The 19,992-nt window shown below is 47.2% G+C and overlaps 1 protein-coding gene across 1 annotated transcript in view; it reads right to left on the bottom strand.

The window, feature by feature from the left end:
* Window positions 1-424: 424 nt before the first annotated feature.
* The window catches only part of itga5 (integrin, alpha 5 (fibronectin receptor, alpha polypeptide)), a gene marked incomplete in the record, with an annotated part of 22,716 nt that continues 3,148 nt past the window's right edge, over window positions 425-19,992 (bottom strand). Inside the window, 29 exon segments of the mRNA XM_053424519.1 lie at window positions 425-3,019; window positions 3,511-3,633; window positions 3,717-3,818; window positions 4,444-4,557; window positions 7,014-7,121; window positions 7,947-8,105; window positions 8,420-8,525; window positions 8,632-8,712; window positions 8,850-8,929; window positions 9,556-9,648; window positions 9,773-9,923; window positions 11,165-11,232; window positions 13,636-13,773; window positions 13,939-14,096; window positions 14,483-14,538; window positions 15,886-15,999; window positions 16,310-16,355; window positions 16,451-16,519; window positions 16,522-16,569; window positions 16,572-16,640; window positions 16,915-17,123; window positions 17,282-17,334; window positions 17,889-17,945; window positions 18,172-18,214; window positions 18,401-18,449; window positions 18,539-18,664; window positions 18,757-18,802; window positions 19,284-19,345; window positions 19,475-19,598. Coding sequence (XP_053280494.1) covers window positions 2,936-3,019; window positions 3,511-3,633; window positions 3,717-3,818; window positions 4,444-4,557; window positions 7,014-7,121; window positions 7,947-8,105; window positions 8,420-8,525; window positions 8,632-8,712; window positions 8,850-8,929; window positions 9,556-9,648; window positions 9,773-9,923; window positions 11,165-11,232; window positions 13,636-13,773; window positions 13,939-14,096; window positions 14,483-14,538; window positions 15,886-15,999; window positions 16,310-16,355; window positions 16,451-16,519; window positions 16,522-16,569; window positions 16,572-16,640; window positions 16,915-17,123; window positions 17,282-17,334; window positions 17,889-17,945; window positions 18,172-18,214; window positions 18,401-18,449; window positions 18,539-18,664; window positions 18,757-18,802; window positions 19,284-19,345; window positions 19,475-19,598 — 2,736 coding nt within the window.

A 19,992-nucleotide genomic window follows, 5' to 3' on the forward strand; every position in this document is an offset into this window, starting at 1 on the left:
TTCAATAAGTCCCACAGCCTGTAAATATGTCTAGTGTATATGTCATTGTGGAAACCCCCCCCCCCCCCCCCCTCCCTTCACACACAAAATGTTACAACAATTACAGTTTTGACAAATATGTTCGTCTTCGGTGTCAAAATTCATTTATGTGAAATTTGGATCTTGCCGTCCACAACCACACCGGTGGCTCAACAACAGACTCACAATGCTGCACATCTTCTTCACCACTAATCACTTCAGGTCAGCTCTTGTATTTTCACATTAAACTGTTGTATCAGGATTTTTTGCACATAATTTCATACAATGTTGTTTTCTAAATAAATTATTTTCTCAGCCAAGTGTGTATTCAATGAAAGCACAAGAGTTTCCTTAAAAAGAGAAATGTTTTTTTTTATTTAAAGTAAAAACTGTAACATGGAAAAATTGATCTTCAAATACCCCCCCGTCTCGTCCCCGTCCTCCCCACCCGACAGAAATGTTCCCCCCAATATGGGGTGAGAAAAATTCACAACAAATCAGTTATCAATTGAATTCATTACTCTCCTCGTCTTAAATATGTACAGCTTCTTTTTTTGAAAGTCCCGGAGAGAGAAAATTGAAAAACAGAAAGGAATAAAAAAAACAAAACACACACACAGTGCCTTCTCCTGATGTCACCGTGGAGGACGTGGGGAAACGATCCCCTGTCATTATAAATAATGAGTCGACCTGTTCAGAAAAGAAAATCTCACGTACTTAAAGGATTTAAATCAATTATCAAATGGGGATTTCATGGCCCAGCTGATAAAAGTGTAATGAGGCAAACAAAATGTAAAACACATGGTTGGAGTAATGGGGGGTGTTTGGACAGGTGCAACAGCAGAGCACATAAATTACCAAAGTGTGTCACACATGTCCAAGTTCAACTCAGATATGTCCTGGAGGTGGTTCTTAAAAAAAAGGAAAATCTGGAAGGTGGTCCAGCGAGTGGTGAATACATCTCGTAGTGAGAAAAGCAAGTGAAAGTGAAAAACCAGACACTTCGATGTGCTTATCACATGATTGAACACACAACGTTCTGGTTTTTAACAAGTCAGTCCACAACAAGAACATAAAACAAAAGAAAGCACTGTAATATTAAAAATAAAAAAAAGAGTGAATATAAATATTGCACTTCCAGACAACAGAGAGTTCCCAGTGCCGAGCTGTTATCCCTTTGTGAGAGGAGCAACACATCCAGAAGAGGATGCTAACATCTGGACGGCAGCCTTATTGTGAGTTATTTATTTACTGTGAGGTTATAAATGATTCAAATTCATGTTGCACTGTTAAACAAGTCAGGTCAAAAGGTTTGACTTTCATTTATTTGATCAAAAGTCATTCTCCTGGATGTGTAGTGTAAGTATCACTGTTCAATATACTTAACCTGGATGAACTCAAGCTACAATGGGCGGTAGGGATAAACAGGCCCAGGCAGTGGGAAAGGTTTAACCGACTCATACAGGAAACAAACATTCATAAATACACCATTCACACAAATGCAACGCAAAACGCTAACTCTCACCCACAGACGCTTAATATTTACATTTAAGGCACGTAACATCTATGTACAGGACAAATACAAGACACCAACACAAAGCATTGAAATGTTCAGTCCCTGTAGTCGCTTGGTTTGTGGGGAGACTCGAGCCGCTTCTCTTCCTAACCACCAGGGGGCAGCTGTTACTCAAAGAGACAAATCACAAATACAGTAACTCACAGTCGCACACACACAAACACACACACACACGCACAGAGCGACGATCCTGCTGTGATCTGTCGAGGCTACAACGCTGCTGATTGTCACGTCTTTGGATCAAGTCATCGTTTACGACTCCCCCCCCCCCCGCTGTATGAGCTTAACCCAAACCGAGCAGGAGTGAAGGCAGCAAAGAAAAATGTATTCTTTGGCAAATAGTTTTTGCCAGAAGCACCGAACTGCTTCAAGCCTAACGCGAGGTGCCACAGGTCCGTGGTGGTTCCAGTCCCATCCCAGTGGACTACACAACAACGAGGACCAGCACTGGTAACTCTGAGCGACGACAAACAGGCTTCATACAAAGTGATCAGTAGGAGTCAGAACTCAAAGGAAGGTCAATCAGTGAGTCTCTGGTGTGTTTTTCTGGAAATATATCAGTAGATTTCCTTTGAGTGCAAAAAAAAACCCAACTCAACCCTGCGCTGTCCACCATCCTGAGGCAGAGAGAGATCATTTCATCCATTTTCAATACCCGCTTTCCCAGTTCCGGGCTGCGAGCTGCTGGAGCCGGACCCGGCACTGGAACCAGGGGAACGTCTCAGACAGGTCAGGATTTATATTATCTAAAAAATAATCTTTCAACAAAGCTATCGGACAGATTTGCTTTTTCGACATTTGGGTTTGAAGTATTGCATTTGCCTGAATCCTATTTTCATGATCTTCTGCCAATAAAGAAGAATGTGTTTATGATCTGGACGTATCAGAAGAATCCTGTCAGGCCTCAGCAGGCGGAGTCATTCACAGCTCCTGGCTGCCACAAGCTACACAAGGACATTTCCTGTCAGAGGCGGTGAACACGTCACATCCTTAGCACCAAAATAAAGCAGTTTAACAGGAATCACTGAACTCTCTGTCACAAGAGCCCACAAAAAAGGAAACTATCTCGTTGCATCTGCAGCCTGATGTTCTCATGTTCGCCTCGAGGAACTGAGGACAAGTCCTATTTGGTAACAATCCCAACCTGCCATCGAACATAACTTAAAAAAAAACATTCATTTGGTTTGAAGATCTTTGGATTTCGTTTTTTGTCTTTTTTTCTAGCGCAGCACAGTGGAGCTCCAGTGGTCTGCTTCCTGATCCACTCTACACGTTCCATCGTGTCTGTCTGTTGCAATCACATGGCCAGGTTCTGTGGTTCTGCTGAGTCTGGGGAGTCTTCTAGGCCTCGGAGGCGGCCTGTGGCTTCAGCTGTGCTTTCTCCATGGCCGTGCCGTAAGGTAGAGATCGCTTGAAGAAGCCAAACTGCAAAACAAAAGAGAGGGCGATGTTTTAAGAAAGCCAGGAAATGTAAACATGCACAGAACCTTGAGTATATAGGATGACCATATCTTGAATTATGCATAGTATGTTCATATACAGGTTCATCATTTGAATCTGGGTTATTACTTGTAAAGGTTTAAACGCTCTAATGTCCAGAAAACACATCACTTTCCTCAGACTGTCCATTGCTGCAGCTCCTCTTATCAGCCTCTGTCTGAAACACTTCCCCGCCCCCTCCCAATTAAGCCCATTCTTCTCTGATTGATCAACCAATCCCAGTGTCCATAGAAAAATGTCAGCAACTACTCTCGCTGTAACTGGCTCTGTTAGGGGCAATGCATTGGCCCCAGTGATGCAGAAGAACTTTGGGCTTGTTAAACTTTCTAGACCTTTCACAAAACGCTCTATATAACGCTCTAGTCTAGAGGTAATAAAAACTGATAGAGCATCTTGTGTTTCTCGGCAGCACCGACCTTGTAAAGAACGTAGATGAGTAACGCCAGAAGCAGCAAACCAGCCAGAATGGCCAAGATGATGATCCACAGAGGAACTGAGTTCTCGATGTCCGGCTTGTTCCACACGATGGGGGTCACCACCTGGGGAGGAGGGCGCAGGTTGTCAATAACTCACTTTAAAATAGTAATAACACCTCAATAGAATGAATCAACATGTTTCGTACCTTCTTGTGTCCACTGGGTGCATGTTTGGGGAGGATGGCGTAGGGCATCTTCTCCACACTGTACCTGGCCAGGCACTCCAGCACATACTGCTTGTAAGGCCTCTGAAAGGACGAAATGTCAACTGTTACTTCATCATGTTCAAAACTCATGCATGTGCACTAGATGGCGCCAGAGACCGGATGCATCCAGCAGAGAAAGAAAATCCTCTCAGCATTCCGATCCCATGAGCAGCCGGGACGACCAGATAATGAATTTTCAATACTTTCACACATATGCCTTGTGTTAGCGGATGCATGGTGGTAAATAATGTGTGTGTAGCTGAGACATGGCAGGCAGGCGGTGATGTCAACTGATAGAAACTACAGTCTGCCCAGCCGGTCTGGAGCGATCATCACGCTCAGTTAGCAACTGTCATCCCATTTGTTAAGAAGAACATGGGAGAGCAGGCGAAACTGGCAGCGTCTGCAAACTGATTCAGGCCTGATGCAGATTCCCCGTCAACACAAACCCAGTGTGTGAGACAGACTGCTGCAGCCATTTGTCTCTTCTAGCAGCACATCAGTGGTTTTAACTCTCAATGTTTTTGATGCTCTAATGAAAAATGGGTTTTCACTTCCAAAAAATACACTGATCTACAGTCTGCGGTGGTTCCCTCTGCCGTGACTGTGTGTTAATGAACAGAACATGTCTCGTGAGTGTGTAACAAAAGAGTCGTCTCCCACAAACCTCCATGAAGGTCTCGGCCCAGACGCGGGAGCGCACTTTGACGATGGCAGTGGTCCCTTTCTCCAGAAGACCCACTTTGCACTGGAGCGACCAGCACTCCACATTAGAGCACGACTATGGAAACAAAGACATTAGGACAGTGTAAATGAAATGTGTTTTAAGGAATTCTTCTGCAAAGATAATGTCCAAAAAAGGAATTAAACGTCGGTGAAACACAAGAGAAAACTGTCTGAGTGCAGACTTGAGGGACAAATAACAGCCCCTGTTAATGCTGCAGGTCGAATAAATATAACAAAGAGTCCAATGTTATGATCCCTTTTCCACGCCTGCTTCGAATTAGATTGAAGGAATGTCATGAGACTGTAAAAATGCAACATGCACCACTCTCCACATTATTGTCCAACCACTAAAACCAGCCCGTTTTTTCTCAAGACTGCAGAATACACAATCTTAATTAGGTGCTCGTAATGCAGCTTGGTTGGGTTTAAAAGGTTTTTAAAACGTGCACACACATTGTGCTGCAGAGCCGGGGCTGTGGCCAGACCACCCCCACACACCGAGAGGTTTCAGCGGGTTTCCTGCGGGAGTGCATTAGTTTACTTATTACCCCGAGTTGGGCAGACACAGGAGGAGAGGAGAGGGGAGGAGAAAGGAGGAGAGGGGAGAGTGCCCTCCCAGCTCCTCCCAGCTCCTCCAGGCGGAGTCTTAGACGGACTTAATGAGGGTATTCAGACAGTCAGGGAGCATATCAGTCCACTTCTTCCTGGTGGACCTCCTCCATGCCCCAGGGCCGGGGGGGCCACAGAGGTTTCTGTGGAAATGACATGAACGTGGTCCAGTGCCAAAGATGCTTTAGACCTAAGACCCACATATCCTCCCTGGTGGAATTACGTGGTCAAGATCTGCAGCTGGGGGGTGTGGGGGGGGGGGGGGGGGGGGGGGGTGGTGGTGGAAACTGTTCCCACAATTACATAAAATCCCAGTCTGGCCTGACGACACAGCTGCTGCTCGCACACACAGTCTGTGTAGGTTCACATGTGAAGAAGCTGATAGAAAAGCATTCTGTCACACAAGCCACAAAGTTATTACTTTGTATATTTACGTCATTTTAGAATTTGGACCTAAAAAGTAACAGGAAATATATTTACTATCACAAATATATGGTACCAGTGTCTGATAGGATATCCTTTATTAAGAGGTTATAGTTGTAGCGCATGGAATTATAAAGGAAGAATACAGATTAACTAATGCATTATAAATCTTTTTTACTGCTGTTAATCCTTTGTATCTTGTAATAATGCAGTCATACATGTTGGATAATCCCTTCATAAATACTTGAGGGTTTCACACTTTCTAATAAATTGTCACGGCTTCAGTTACATGTGTTAATCATTTGCTAATGAACAGGTTTTACTGCAGGTGGTCGATCACATGGTCCGGATGAATGAACCAGATAAAAACAAGACATGTGTCGCGCTGCAGGACAAACACCTGCGAGACGATATTTTTCACAGCCCTGAAACTTTGCAGTACTTACAGTTAACAAAGCTTTAATCACGTAGCACTAACGAATACATCACCTGCTCTAAAACAGCAATGGCCAGAAGTATTTCAAAATAACAGCAATTGAAAAGTAGTGATCACTTTGTCCATGTGAGTGTCCATCATAGTCACTTCTTTGTTCTCCCTGCACAGCTAAGCTCTTCAAAGCCTGAGCAGGTCATTTGAGTTCTCATACTATGACCTATAGGCCGGCCGCGTCACCCAAGCATTGCAAATCACTAACACACTTTAATCAGGAGACACTCAGACCGGGGGGGGGGGGGGGGGGGATGTCTTGTCCTGTTGAGCGTAGAAAACAAAAAGTGCAGACACAGGGGACGCAGGAGAAAGAGCTCCTTCATGCTAACGTGCCAGTGGACATGCTTGACAAACGAGCGCGGTTAGGAGCGACGGGCGCTCGGACAAAGACTCCATTGGCGGAGGCAGGTATCCACAGGCCGAGGCCGAGGCAGCAGCGACGTGCAGGTGGGTGGATCAATGGCCCCAGTGTGCGTGGGCTCCGGGGGCCCCCCACAACACCCAGGGCCAAAAAATTAAGGGAGCAGTTTGTGGAGCTAGCAGAGCGTCACGGACAAAAAAATCCCCTTGCATGTCCAACGTCTCCTCAGCCTCTCCTCCCCTCCACCACTACTAAAGGCTCTTTAATGTTAATCACCACAAAGGGACAAGGCCTGTGTGCCCTTTGACCCCCTCCCTTTTAATGACATCATAACCTAATTAGCCAATCCCAGGGGCCTCATGGAAGTGCAGGGTTAATGTCAGGTCCAGATTTACAGATTTAAGGAACTGCATTAAAATCGTTTAACTCCCGACTCTCCATCTGCTGTGTAAGTGGTTTTAACAGGATAACAGCATTCACCCCCTAACGTGTAAACTCAAGCTCCTTATTCCCTCACTTTCAACTCACCAATCACACACCTATTGCATTAGTCTTCACCTTTTGGCCCGACACCATTTATTCACGCTTTATTCATAGACTGGGACCATTGTTTTTGTAAGCATCTCACCAGGTTGGTCAGATGGGCGAGCTGGTTCCTGTGGACGTCCCTCCTCTCCACGCGGTGCTCCGGGGCCTTCAGAGCCAGGATCGGAGTTTCTGTGGACGTGCGCTGGAGCTAGAAGAAAGAGAGAGTGCAAAAAAAAAACACGTTAGCCATTAGGACAACACACACCAGGCAGAGGAGCACACCACCCTCTCTGTCAATATAAGACCTAATGCTAGCGTGACCCTGAGGCTTTTGTGTCATTAATCAGAAGCATGTGAGCTCGGCCACGCATGGATTCCCTTGGAAATACGCCGTACTTAGCGATTCACCAGGGGAAAGTAAAAACATTAGCTAAGAAGGATTGACCCCTCACGGCCCCCCGCTCAACATCTGTCAAGCTTCAGAAGTAAACACAAACAACTGGATGCTCTGCCCACAAAATCCTAAAGATACCCCTTGGTGTAAAGGGGGGGGGGGGGGGGGGGGGGGGGGGGGGGAGGCGCATCACGGGTTGTCAAAGATCAGTAAGTGTGTTCATCAAGCTGTGCAGAGCAGAAGGGAAGATCTGTAGCTTCAAAGCGGTGGTAGGGTTAGTGTCCTGGGTGGGGCTGTGGAGCTGGGAGGAGGAGGAGGAGGGTGGGTGTGGACCCAGCAGCTAGCGAACCGTTAATCATACGTCCAACTGGGAATCAGTGGGAGGCCTCCACTGACAGATTTTGCCTCATTTCGACCCTGAGAGGTGACCGTCTGTGCACATCTGCATATTAAGCTGCTTTTTAAGAAATGTACTAAACTCCAGAGAGCAGCCGGGCTTCCTCCAGAGCTTCTCCAGAGTTTCCAGACAGACGTCAAGAGAGCGTTTTGAAGAGAAACTCCCCTCTGGAGAAAGTCCAGACCCCGGTCGTGTGCGACACATCCTGCGCAGTTCAACGTCTGAAAACTTGCTCTACTCACTTTGAGGTGTAGGTGGTTCATGTTCTTGTCGGCGGTGCAGTTGATGTTTCCTTCTGTGGAGAACTCCAGAGGGTAGAGGAGGTTGTGGCCCTGGACACTGAGGGGGCAGCGCAGCTCCAGAAGGGTGTGGCTGATCCGACTGGGCCCGTTGTTCACCAGCTGGAAAATTGGAAACAGGTCAAATAAAGTTAGGCCTGTGAGCTGCAGTTTCCACACATCGCCCCCCCCATTCTAAAACTTTAAAATCTGACATATCCCTTTACTCTACCAATAGGCTGTTCTAAAGCAGAGCACTGCTTATCGTCACCGGGGGGGAAAGTGGATTTGACACAGCCAGAGAATTAATCACACTGGACTAGTTTTCCTTCGCCGCTGTCTCTGGGAATTGCGTCACTTTGCGAACAGTACATATGATCTGCTTCCCAACACAATCTGCTCCGACCCAATGACTCAGCACAGCGTTGGCTGATTACCTCATAGATGTGTTCCATCGCGGGCCCCACGTCCTGCTCCGCCCCGTAGTTTTTGGTCACCTTCCAGTTGGCCGGCGGGAAGAAGACCTTATCTGGTCGAGACACCCTGAAAGAAAGAGAAGCGGAGGTGTGACAACATGTATCGAGTGGCTCTGGGAGACTCGATGAAGTTCCCCTCGGTTCAAATGAGGAAATCCGAAGCCTCCGCTCACCCCTGCAGAAGGACCTCAGCCTGGACGACCACCTCCAGCTTGTAGGGTACAACCTCACTGTGGGAATTATTCTCATTTTTACTGTGAAAACAAAGAGAAAGAGATTCTGATTAGCTCACAACCTTCGAGAGGCCATGAGAGGTCAGGACAGCTTGATGGGAATCCACGAGTTTTTCCCATTAACTCCCAGTGTCCCGGTGGTTCACTTGGAGCTGTACCTGCGGATCTGCAGCTCAAACTGGACGTTCTTGTGCGTGTCCTTCAGCCGCGGCACCGTGAAGCGCAGACCCGCCCACAGCTGCAAAGACAAAGAACAGACCTTCATTATTAATAATCCTTCATTATTAGTCATCATCAAGAACAGGTCTTAGTATTATTTTCCATGAGTACTTTTCCGTTTTTTTACTTTCCTCGAGTGGGTTATGTAGGTTGTTAAAGATTTTTATGACATAGATGGAATACCTAATAGGTGTGCACCAAAATTCTGCATTATTATTTTTGTTGTCTACATTTAATTAATTAATTAAATCTCTTCAAGTCAATTAAGATGAATAATGCTAAATTCTGACTGGATTATGTGACAACAACCAGTTTCTTTTTAATGGGATAAATCTGTCTGTCTCTCCCAGTTAACACGTCTTTGACAGTCTCCCTTTACAGACCTATTAAACACATGCCAGCTCGTGACTCCGTCATTAAAAAGGGAAACGCTGCGGGGAGCCGAGGGCACAGATGGTGTCTGTGGTTCGTGTCACAACACTTCCTGACACACACAGACTTTTCCTGTGTTGTTCCCTCCCAGCGAGAGGATGACACACGACTTGTTCCAACACGGCAGGAAACCGCGATGGGGCGTCGAACCACAAATCAATTCAAAATCCAGCGTCACACACGACAATACCAATGAGGAAGTGGTGTTCTTACACTGGTAGCAGACTTCATCGGGTTTCCCAAATCGCAGCTGAGGTATCGAGTCTGGTTCTCGGTCAGGTAGCTGCAGGTGAGCTGCGTCAGGCTCTGGGAACCAAGAGAACACGTGGGTCAAACCACAGCAGTGGAAAAAAACCTCAGGGAAACATAAAGTCCCAAGATAGGACCTGGAAGTTGTAGCTTTTCGCTCTGTGTGCAGTTTGCAGCTCACCTCATTATTGCGAGCGATTCCGCTGTAGTCAGCTTCAGGAGGCAGCACCACGTACAGCTCGGCCTCGTACGCCCCTCCCTCGCCCTCGTTCCTGGCGTTAAAGGTCAAGGTCAGCGAGTTGTCGTCACCCAGGTAGACTTCCTTCCTGTCCCTGAGGAGCCAGACAGAGAGAGAGCTGATCACTAATGTGGCCGATTAGCAGGTTAAACTGTGTCAGGAACAACAAGGGATCTGCTGTACAATGAGGAAACAATGACATTCTGTGTTTTGTGTTTGCTGGCAGTCGCAGTCGGCCATAAACTGTAAATGAAACTCATAATGTTCAGGCTTTTTTAACTATTTTGTTTAGAGCCGTGCTAATTATCTAATGGATCCATTTCACAAAGCTGCCCCAATTAAATTCTAACTTTTTCCAATGTGGGAATGAAGTCATACAGGACTGTACTACACCTCCCTCTTCTCTCCTGCTCTCGCTGCCTGCACCTCTCTCTGCTCGGAACAATGGGAAATGCCATGTGCAGCAACCACACACACGCTTTTAATTACAGCTCATGAGGCAAAGCAGGAGAGTGCAGAGAGGGAGGATTTCTGAGGCTGATCCTCCGCCGGTCTGACAGTCAACCTTCGTCTGATTCTCTCACTGGCAGAGCACTCGTTAAACCAAACAGAGGCCGAAAACTAGAAAACACCACAAAACCTTAAAGGTTCCCACAGGGACGCTCGGTCTGCAAGGTTATGTGCTTTGGCAGCGGAATAGAAGAAACAACAGTGCAGGAATGATGGATACGTTTTTTACTGAAATTCCATTAACTCATGCCCATCCCATCAGCTCCCCTAAAAACTATTAGGCTTTAATAATTTGCTGCAGAGCAGACGGAAAAACCTCCAGCTTTTTATTTTACCTGCACTGATCCCAGTCTCTGGGAAGACGCAGCAGGTTATTCTACGAGTGATGGATCAGACAAACATCGAGAGAAATGGGGGCAGATGGCAGATAAATATAGGAATTTTGAGATGGAAATGACAGAGCAGAGAAGGGAGTATCAGGGAGGCTGTTATTTTTGAGGAAAAATGCTAACAGATTGCTTGAATCAAAGTGTGGTGGGCAGAGCGCGAGGCTGGGACTCGACCTCAACCCATCCCTTCTCCTCTCTCTCTGTGTGTTTCCCTCTCTAGCTGTTTGTCGCGGCACCTGTGGAGCAGAGCTGCGTCCTGTTTTCAGAGGAAACCCCCCCCCCACACACCCCCACTCTCTAACAGAACAACAAAAACAGATGTATTTATGCTTTTGCAAGTTCCACGGTCCCATCTGTGTAGGAAGAGGTGAAGAGGTCACCGTGATCACGTGCACTGGGATTTTTAGGGAATCCATAAGGACGTGAACTGACTCACCCTTGAACTGACAGCTTCAAGTCGGGAACACAGATATTGTCCTCTCCGCAGTCCAACAGAATCTGAGCCTAGGAGAAGGAATCGGGGGATAGGACAGTTAAGAGGGGCCTCCATTCACATGTGAAGAAGATCACACACACAAGATAAATCAGATGTGTGTTTAATGGTGACAACAGGATGTGTGTAGCAAGATGCGACATGTGGTTCTATGACTAATGCATTCCAAACCCCCCCGGCCTCCTGATAACCACCCACAACACACACCTGCACCTCACTCCCTCTTATTTACAACACATCATCCCCTGCACGTCAAACAAAACAATGTGATGGCTCGGGGGGACATGATGACAGAATCGGTGAGGTCATCATGTCCGACGCAGACACGCTGAACCCTGAACCAGCTGAACACACTCGCTCGCACTCGAGCTGAAGAGCAGGAGATGATGGATCCTCGCTGGAGGACGCACTGAGTTGAGCCTGAAGCTGCCAGCTCTCACCGGCGCCCCACATCACAGTGACATGTGGCAGACCACGCTTCCACCACACGCTACGCCCCCCCAGTGAAACCACAGCGGCGTGTGATCATATGGAAAAGGGGAAGCCTGCTGCATCCCAGAGGAACCTTCTGAGACAGAGGATATCTCTGTTGACCTGGAAATCAGATGTGGAGGCTCAGAGATTAGAGTGGAGGGAAAGACGAGAAAGAAAAAGAAACACTGGCGGGTAAGTGGATCGACCGCTGAACGTGTGGCAGAGCGGTCGGAGGGGGGGGGGGGGTCGCTTGCATCCCGCTGCGACTGTCACAGTGTGACGATGCTCCCGACGATGAGGATAATAAATAGAAATGGAGGAGGAGATTAAAGAGAACCGAGCGCCCCCCCTTGTCATTACACCATCCAGGGGCTCTAATTATGGACACCATTGAAACCACCACGCGTACATGGCCACATGTGCACCCCGGGTCCATGCGCCTGCACGGGCCACGAAAACAACATGCGCAGGCCCATCACAGCTGATCAACAACATCACCACTGATATCGACATGTGACCAAATGAGGGCAAGCATCAGGCAGTGGAATCAACATGTTCACTGGCCCATTAATCAGAGTCACACTTATTTGGTCGGATGTTGTTATTTTAAGAACAACGGGGCCTTTGAGGCAGTTTCAGACATTTCAAATTTCCCAAAAGACGTGACAAGGACTGAGACCAGTTTCTGCTTTCTGCAACAAACGCATCTCCTCCTTCAGGATCTGAGAATCGAGGCAATTAATGGGCCGTCGTGATGCTCATAACTCTCCATAGGAACATGTGGAATGCATCAAGAGAGAAGGAGGCCGTGTCGAGCACATAAACCATATCTCATTCTCACTGCAGCTCGGAGAGTGTGAGACCTTGGCAGAGTCAGTGAGATGTTACATGGCCGGCCACAGATTTTCTCACAGCATATGTGGAAATCAATAGGGCACCATGCGTCTGATCAAGGCCAGTGGTATAATGGTCTGTTTATGCTCTGATACATTCACACATTCTACAGGAAGATTAATGAGATGTGTTGGCAGCCGGTCATTTCTCCCACTCCTGTTTTACACACACATACCAGATCCTGCTCGCTCTCTTTCTGGGGCAATTTAAGTCTGATGGTTTAGCTCAGGCTCATCTCAAGGTCCCGGTTCGGCAACAAACCACATCTGTTGGAGGCCCGACAGCTGTGAATACTATGAATGGCATCGATGCCCGGGTTCAGTTCTGATCCAGCAGGAGTGAGATAGAAAGAGGATTGAGAGAAGTTTGGAGATGGAGAGAACGGGCGGGAGGGGGGGGAAACTTTGCCGATTGCCGTTTCCCAAATGCTCTGAGCCGGTGGCTGAGGCTGAGCTCACATATGGTGCACGCTGTGCCACAGCTGAAAGGATGCCCACATGTTGAGCCAGCTCCACTCGCTGCCTGAGGAGCCCCGGCGGACTGCCAAAAGATCTCAACCAGATGGGCAAAGAGCCCGGCTGTGCCCCACCCGGAAATATCCCCCCCCCCCCCCCCCCCCCAGCTCTGGAAGGACTCACCTATGTACCGTCACGCAGCCAGGCAGAAAGAAGGCTGGTACAGGGGAAACACTCCACTCTACATATGCCTCACATTTTCATTTTGGAAACCGATTTCCAGACAGTCTGGACCTGGTCCCAGTGGAGTGGTTCAGAATGCAGATTAGAAAGGAACAGACTGAGTCTTTCATCAGGGACAGGGGAGAGCTGGTGAGTCGCTGGCAGGTGATGTGAGAAGCCATTACTCAACGTGGCGGATATTCTTATCATCGGCTCAGAGAGCGTGAGGCTGAGCAATCAAAGAACCACATGTTCATTATCAGAGGAACACTGCTCCACTGTATATATATATATATGCTGATCCAAGTTCTGTGCATCACTCCTGGGTTCAGTTAAAACGTGCTGGTTAGAAGATGGAAGGGAATGTACCTTCTGCTCGATGACGTGTGTGGTCTGATAGTTGAGGATGGGACGCAGGCCCCGGGAGTCGGCTGCAGCGCTGGGATCCAAGCTGAAGTTCAAGGCCACATAGATGGAGGAGAGCTTATCCCTGAAGTCCTTCTCATCCTGCAGCCAAAGAAACACAAATCAGGGTTTGAAGAAAAGCAAAACTACCAGGACAACATCCACAGACATACATTTATATTTTATTATGACTGTAATCAAGGTTCCGTCACAGAATGTACCATCACATTCATTGGGGCTTTTTATTAAGCCAGAGAGGGGGCATACCATTAGGTAGATCTTTGTGTGGTTGCAGACACGCTCGCCGTGGCGGACCCTCACACTTCTCTGGAGCACGGGCAGCTGGGAATCCAAGAACAGAGCCCTCTTCACGCCACCTTTCTGCTTGTGCTTGTGACTGTCGAGCTGCACCTCCACCTGGAAATCTGGAACACATAACACACACAAATGAGCATTCATGGCCTGATGAATGTACTGGAGTACCCTAATGACAGCTTGAAAAAAAGACCCCCATAAATACCCCGAAGCACTCGCAGTGTAACTTTAACATAATCACACAGGGAACAGTTTGTTACAGAGGAAGGAGTCAGACATGATAACGGAGGATTGTTGATGGAGAAAGAAACTGAGCTGGATCATTTAAGGTGGATCACAGTAGATACTCAGTCTCACATCAGCTGCCAAAGCACTTTAACCTACAGATCGTTGTGGATTTAAAAACATCACCAGTGTTTTCACCGCTGTTGCTATTATTTGACAGGTTTTCTTCACTTGTAATACAGAGCAAATGCAGGAAACTTCTTGCTCTCACCTAGAACGTCTGGTAGGTGCTTCCCATCAGCGGATATGCAGAAACTCAGGTTGACGCTGTTTTGGACGGAGGGGACAAGGACATGATGAGGGAAGCATATTAGTCGATGGCAGAGATTCAGTTTAAACAAAAGCGCACACACAGAAGACACCTCACTTGCCCTCGCCTGTTCCCCTCCACTTTCTCTCCTGCTCTAGTTCCCTCGTGGCAGCTCCTTACATGGCTCACGTTACAAGACACGGGGCGTAATGGGAATACAATGATTAATATGAAGAAAAAAAATGACAAATGCTCGGAGACACGCTGGCATCTGCGTGCTCTCGCCGAGCAGGCAGATAAACCGTCGCGACCACGGCGCACACAAATGAATAGCAGAGTTAAGAAAGGGTGAAATTGGGCAACGACTCAGGTTACAGTGCTGACCAGTCAATGGCTGTCTATATAAGCCTGTAGCTCGCTCCCATGACATCAGCCTGCACAACACTGTCCAAAATCCTGCAACCAATCCCCCCCCCCCCCCCCCCCCCCCCCCCCCCCCCCCCCCCCCCCCCCCACAATCCCTTAGTCCCTTTTACTAGTAAAGTAGCAGAAACTGGGAGAGTTGGGAAAACAAAAGCAGGAGTGTGTCGGGGAAAAGAACCCAGGAAATGGAAGAGAAGTGGAAAAACGAGACAGAAAGACACAAAGAATACAAGGACTCCATTTGAGTAGTTGTAAAAAGGTTGTGTACTCCTGTGTCGGTCTGTCTCTGCACAGCTGTGTGCGCACGCTCACACAGTCTACGTGTCCTGATGTTTCCCAGCTGTGTTCCACCACCAAACAATATCTCATTCAAAGCAACTCCGAAAAAAACCTTACCGCCCCTCCCCACCCACACTCCCTCCCATTATCCCCAGTGCTCTCCTTGCACCCCCCACACCAAAAAAAACTCCTCATCACCAGGCAACGTAGCATAATCAAGACACATGTGTATACAAGAGTTTCCTTTATGGATCAGGATCTGGAGAAGGGAAGGGGGGGGGGGGGGGGGGAGCGGACACATGAGCACAGTGTCAACCATGTTGAGCAGCGAGCAACAGTCATCTGTTTCATCTCCCCTCTTCTGGAATCGAGCACTGTGCACATTTGGGAGAAGCCAAAGACACGGGGGCCCACAATGCTGCCATTCAGCAGGTTAGGTCTCTGCGCCTCAACAGAAACATTGTGATATGAGGACATTTTTGGAATATAGGTCAGATAAGAGCAAATGAATATCGTGACTGCCGATGGAAAGGAAATTCCTTATCGGAGCTTCCTGCCAGGATAGCAGTGTTTGTGTATTTGGTGTGTGGGGGGGGGGGGGGAAGCTGATCTTTTTGCAGTTGGATAAAACAAATACAGAGTGGTGGGTAGCGACCACTCACCAGGAAACAGGGACGCTGGTGTTTCCGCTGGTGACAATGCAGTTCTTCTCCTCAGGGTTGATCATGGTGGGGTAGATGGTGAGAGAGGCACTGGTGTTCACTATGGGGCGAGATCTGTGGGTAACGGGGAGGACAAAGAGTTAATTTCCATATTTCCTGCATGTCAATTCCCTTCCTGAGGGGGAGATGAGCAGATTGATGCCGCTCTCTCATCCTGAACCCCATCACATCTGTTTTTAAACAGATTCATAATAATAATAATAGATACCACATATGAATTAGAATGAACTTTAGAAGTGCTGTTAAAACCAGATTAGCTGTTTTCCCGTTTCTAGTCTAACTGAGCTAAGTTAAGATCCTAGTTTGGAAGCACAGTTTAAACTATATATATATAAACATACAGTATATATTTCAATCAACATACCTATAGAGAACTGCTTTATCGACACCAAAAGCTCCAACGATGAGATCTGAGGAAACAAAAGAAAGGAATTAGAAAATTTACCGACAAAAAAAGGTTAAAAAATGTCTTTGATCGTCATAAAAAACTTCTCGAGTCCCTCACCAGGGTATCCATTCATATCCAGGTCCTTAGCGCCTCTGAGAGCGAACCCAAAGCTGGCAGGAATCATTCAGCAGCCCACTGGCCGACGATCACCTGAGATGGCTTATCCCTGAGTCCTCTGAGTATCCGTTAAAGATGTAGACCAGTCCCCGCCGGTCGTCCCCTCCAAACGGACAGCTAATGGCCATGTCTGCAAAAACACAAAGGTTCAGGAAATGTATTCGATTTTTAACTTTAGATTTCATGGATCTACCACATGTCTTAGATGTAAAGATCTTTGTTAAGATCTTTCTCCTGTGGAAAAATACTAATGGCAAAATCAGGTTGAACAAAAAAAAAAATATCCTGACCTTTTCCTTTCAGTAAAAATGGATTCACATGCAAGAAGTTACATAAAAGAGCAAATGGATCATGATTCTAACTCGATTTGTTCATAAATTCAATCAGGGCCTCGTTGTCCTTACCATTGAAACCATCCTGGTTCAGGTCTCCCAGTGGTGCAATGGTGCTGCCGAACCTCCCAAACGCCTCGGTGCCGGTGATGTGCGGCAGCTGGGGCTCCAGGCTCAGGGGCCCACGCTGCAGGTAGACATAGACCCGGCCCATCTCCTCCAGGCGGCCGTCAGAGCCCCGCACCATGAACATGGGAGCTCCCACCAGCAGGTCAGCCATCCTGGAAACCAGAGAGGAAGATCCCACAACTCATTTAGGATCGGACACATGGTTCCAGCTGTAATGAGTTGTTGGTGGAATCCAATCTGGATTCAGTCCACTCATTGTTTTTAGAAAGACCCAGAGAGGGTGAGAAAAACCGGCCCAGGGGCGACTCACCCATCGCTGTTGATGTCAGTCGTTGCCACTGCGTAGCCGAAATATGACCCCATCTGAAAATAAATGTGTTTCCTTGACTTAGCAAATGAAAAGGTATTAACATCATAAAGAATAGTCACGGTGCTGTGATCTTCAGACGTGCTTTCTGCATTACTAGAATACAGCAAAGCTGGAAGGAACCATAAAGACCTGATGGGTTTTACAGGTTGGCCCCAGCTTGGTTCTGTGTCTGTTCCAGCTCTGTCATGAACGTTGTAAAGAACATTGTAGAAGATAGCGTGCACTGCAACAGATTCACTCCTGATCTTTATTTATCCAGCTGGGTAAATCGTGATTGTTCAAACAAGCTCAGTGCTTCCCTACTCCCAGACTCATTTGTACAAAATTACCATCTGCACGTTCTCCCCCAAAAAACCCAAGGTTCACAGCAAACCACGAAAGAGACCGAAGTCAAGTACAGAGAGCGAGGCAAAGGAAATTCATTTTGCTTGAACCGACTCATCAAATTAAGAGCTCTCAGGAGGAGTCGAGCAAAGAAAACACAAAGGGAGTGAAGCATGAAGGAGATTTCTAAAGGGGGTGAAGATGGAGGAGTTCTCAGACTCACCTGCTCGCCAGTGTAGTTAATCATGGCCTTCAGATCTGTACCGTTCAGAATACACACCTGCAAGACAGCAGCCACATGTGGTGAACATATTTTTATTGGTTCTAATATAAGCACAGTCTCTGGTATGGAATTCACTGCACTAATAATTCCCACTGTGATCACACCACTAGGGCTGCTTTCAAACTTTTATTTTCCTGCATCGGTCCCAAGTCTAAAGCCCAGGTCTCCCATTCTAAAAGGACCCAAACGAAAGCCAAAGACTGTGATGATGGAGCTTTCTTACCGAACCATAAAGCATGAGGCCTTTTGGAACACCAGCACAAAATCTGAATAGTGCACAGAGAGAGACGAAGCAAAGATTTAGGAGGGAAAACACACGGCACAGAATTCAGAATTCCTGTAGTGATGACATTTCCAGCTCAATAATCATGTAAAATACTGCAAATGACTTGGGTTTGTGTTTACTCCAACTGTAATATTTGCATTGCTGTGTAACTCCATATTTTATGGACTTACCTTCCACTTGATCGCCACTGAATTCCCCAACAGCAACAGAGTAGCCTGTAAATAAGCAGAAGGAGCACGGAGGTCATCTTCAGCTTGCACGGCAAACACGTCGAGGAGAATGTGAATGTGCATTTATCTCTTACCCTGGTAGCTGTCGTCATGTTCGGAGTGGACCTGTTTGGTCTGGATCTGACCCTCCACGGACTGCATGAAGTAACCTGGGTAGTAGGCTTTGATAATGTCCTCCTTGGCTGCAGAAATCACCTGACCTGAAGTAAAACAGAAACCGAACGTATGAATGTGTAAATAGACTTGAAAATAGACATTCATTTTCAAAGGTCGGCTACGGTGTCTGACTTACCTTGCCAGAAGTAGCTGCCCGGCCCCCCCAACACCACTTTGCCATCCTGTAAGATTAAAGAAAGAAATCCAGCAAATTACTAAAATGAAAAGAAAAGATGATATTGTCCTGAGTATCTGTGATTAATCTCTATAAACAGATTCTAATGTGAATATGAAGAATCTCTGTGCGAGGGACCCGTTTTTTGGGGGTTGAAATCCTTCTGGTTTTTGTTTAAGTTTGGTTGCCTGCAGGTAAAAAGTTTGTGTGAGCAAAAGAGCTGCTAATGGAGATTAGCCTTAATGTCATTTGGACCTAGAACACCTACAAAAAGTATCACTGTGTGTGTTTTGTGAGGACAAATGTTCGACTAATGTGATTAAAGAACCTAGTCCGACTGTAAAAGTGAAGGAGTCTGAGCCAGATATCTGCTGTCAACACAAGAAACCACAAAATAGTGTCCTTTGCCCCCAGAGACTAATTTGTTGCCAGACGATAGCCGATAGGCTCCGAGGTTGTTTGTTTGCAAACAGTAAGATTGTGTTTACCTTTGTGAAGTCGGCACTGAATCCACCCTGACAGTACCCTTGTCCCCCAGCTTCACTGATCTCTGAAAGAAAAAAAGATTGGAGCAATGCCCCATGAATTATTAAAAATGTTCCCTCATCGATCTCCCATGTAGAGGAAGAGGAATCAATGATCAATGTTTAAGCTCCGATTCGAGGAGGGGACACGTTACCTGTGCGACACGGAGCGTACTCCACGAATTTGGTGAAATTGTGGACGGAGAGGTAGCAGGTTCCTGTAGCGTCGGATTGGGGGGTGTCTTTTTCAGTCCGCCAAGAGTAGAGAGGGGCACAAGCCTGGGGTACACAGAGAGGGGAGGAAAGGGGGGGGGGGGGGGGGGAGAGGTCATGATAAATAGGGTGAGCTTTTAGGTGGATGATGTTATTCCACTTGCAACAATACCCTGCTGAACTCAGGAGGACACCCGGGCTGGGGTCAGTGGTACATCTGGAGCAAGGTAACTGATAACTCAACCCAGGTCACAACCAGGGCCATCGGGCTAAACAACCGGCGGCTCTACTTTCATGTAATGGGGTGGGGCGGGGGGGCGGGGAGGGGGGGAACCAAACATTTCTTAATGATGAAAACTGTACAGTAGGAAGACAGTAACGTGAGACACAACTTTCTACAGAGGAGCGTCCACAGCGTTCCTCCTGAGACGTCTGTTCAGGTGGGAGGGTTCTCACAGCC

This window comes from Pleuronectes platessa, chromosome 6 (genome assembly GCF_947347685.1).
Source record: "Pleuronectes platessa chromosome 6, fPlePla1.1, whole genome shotgun sequence".
Lineage (NCBI taxonomy): Eukaryota > Metazoa > Chordata > Actinopteri > Pleuronectiformes > Pleuronectidae > Pleuronectes > Pleuronectes platessa.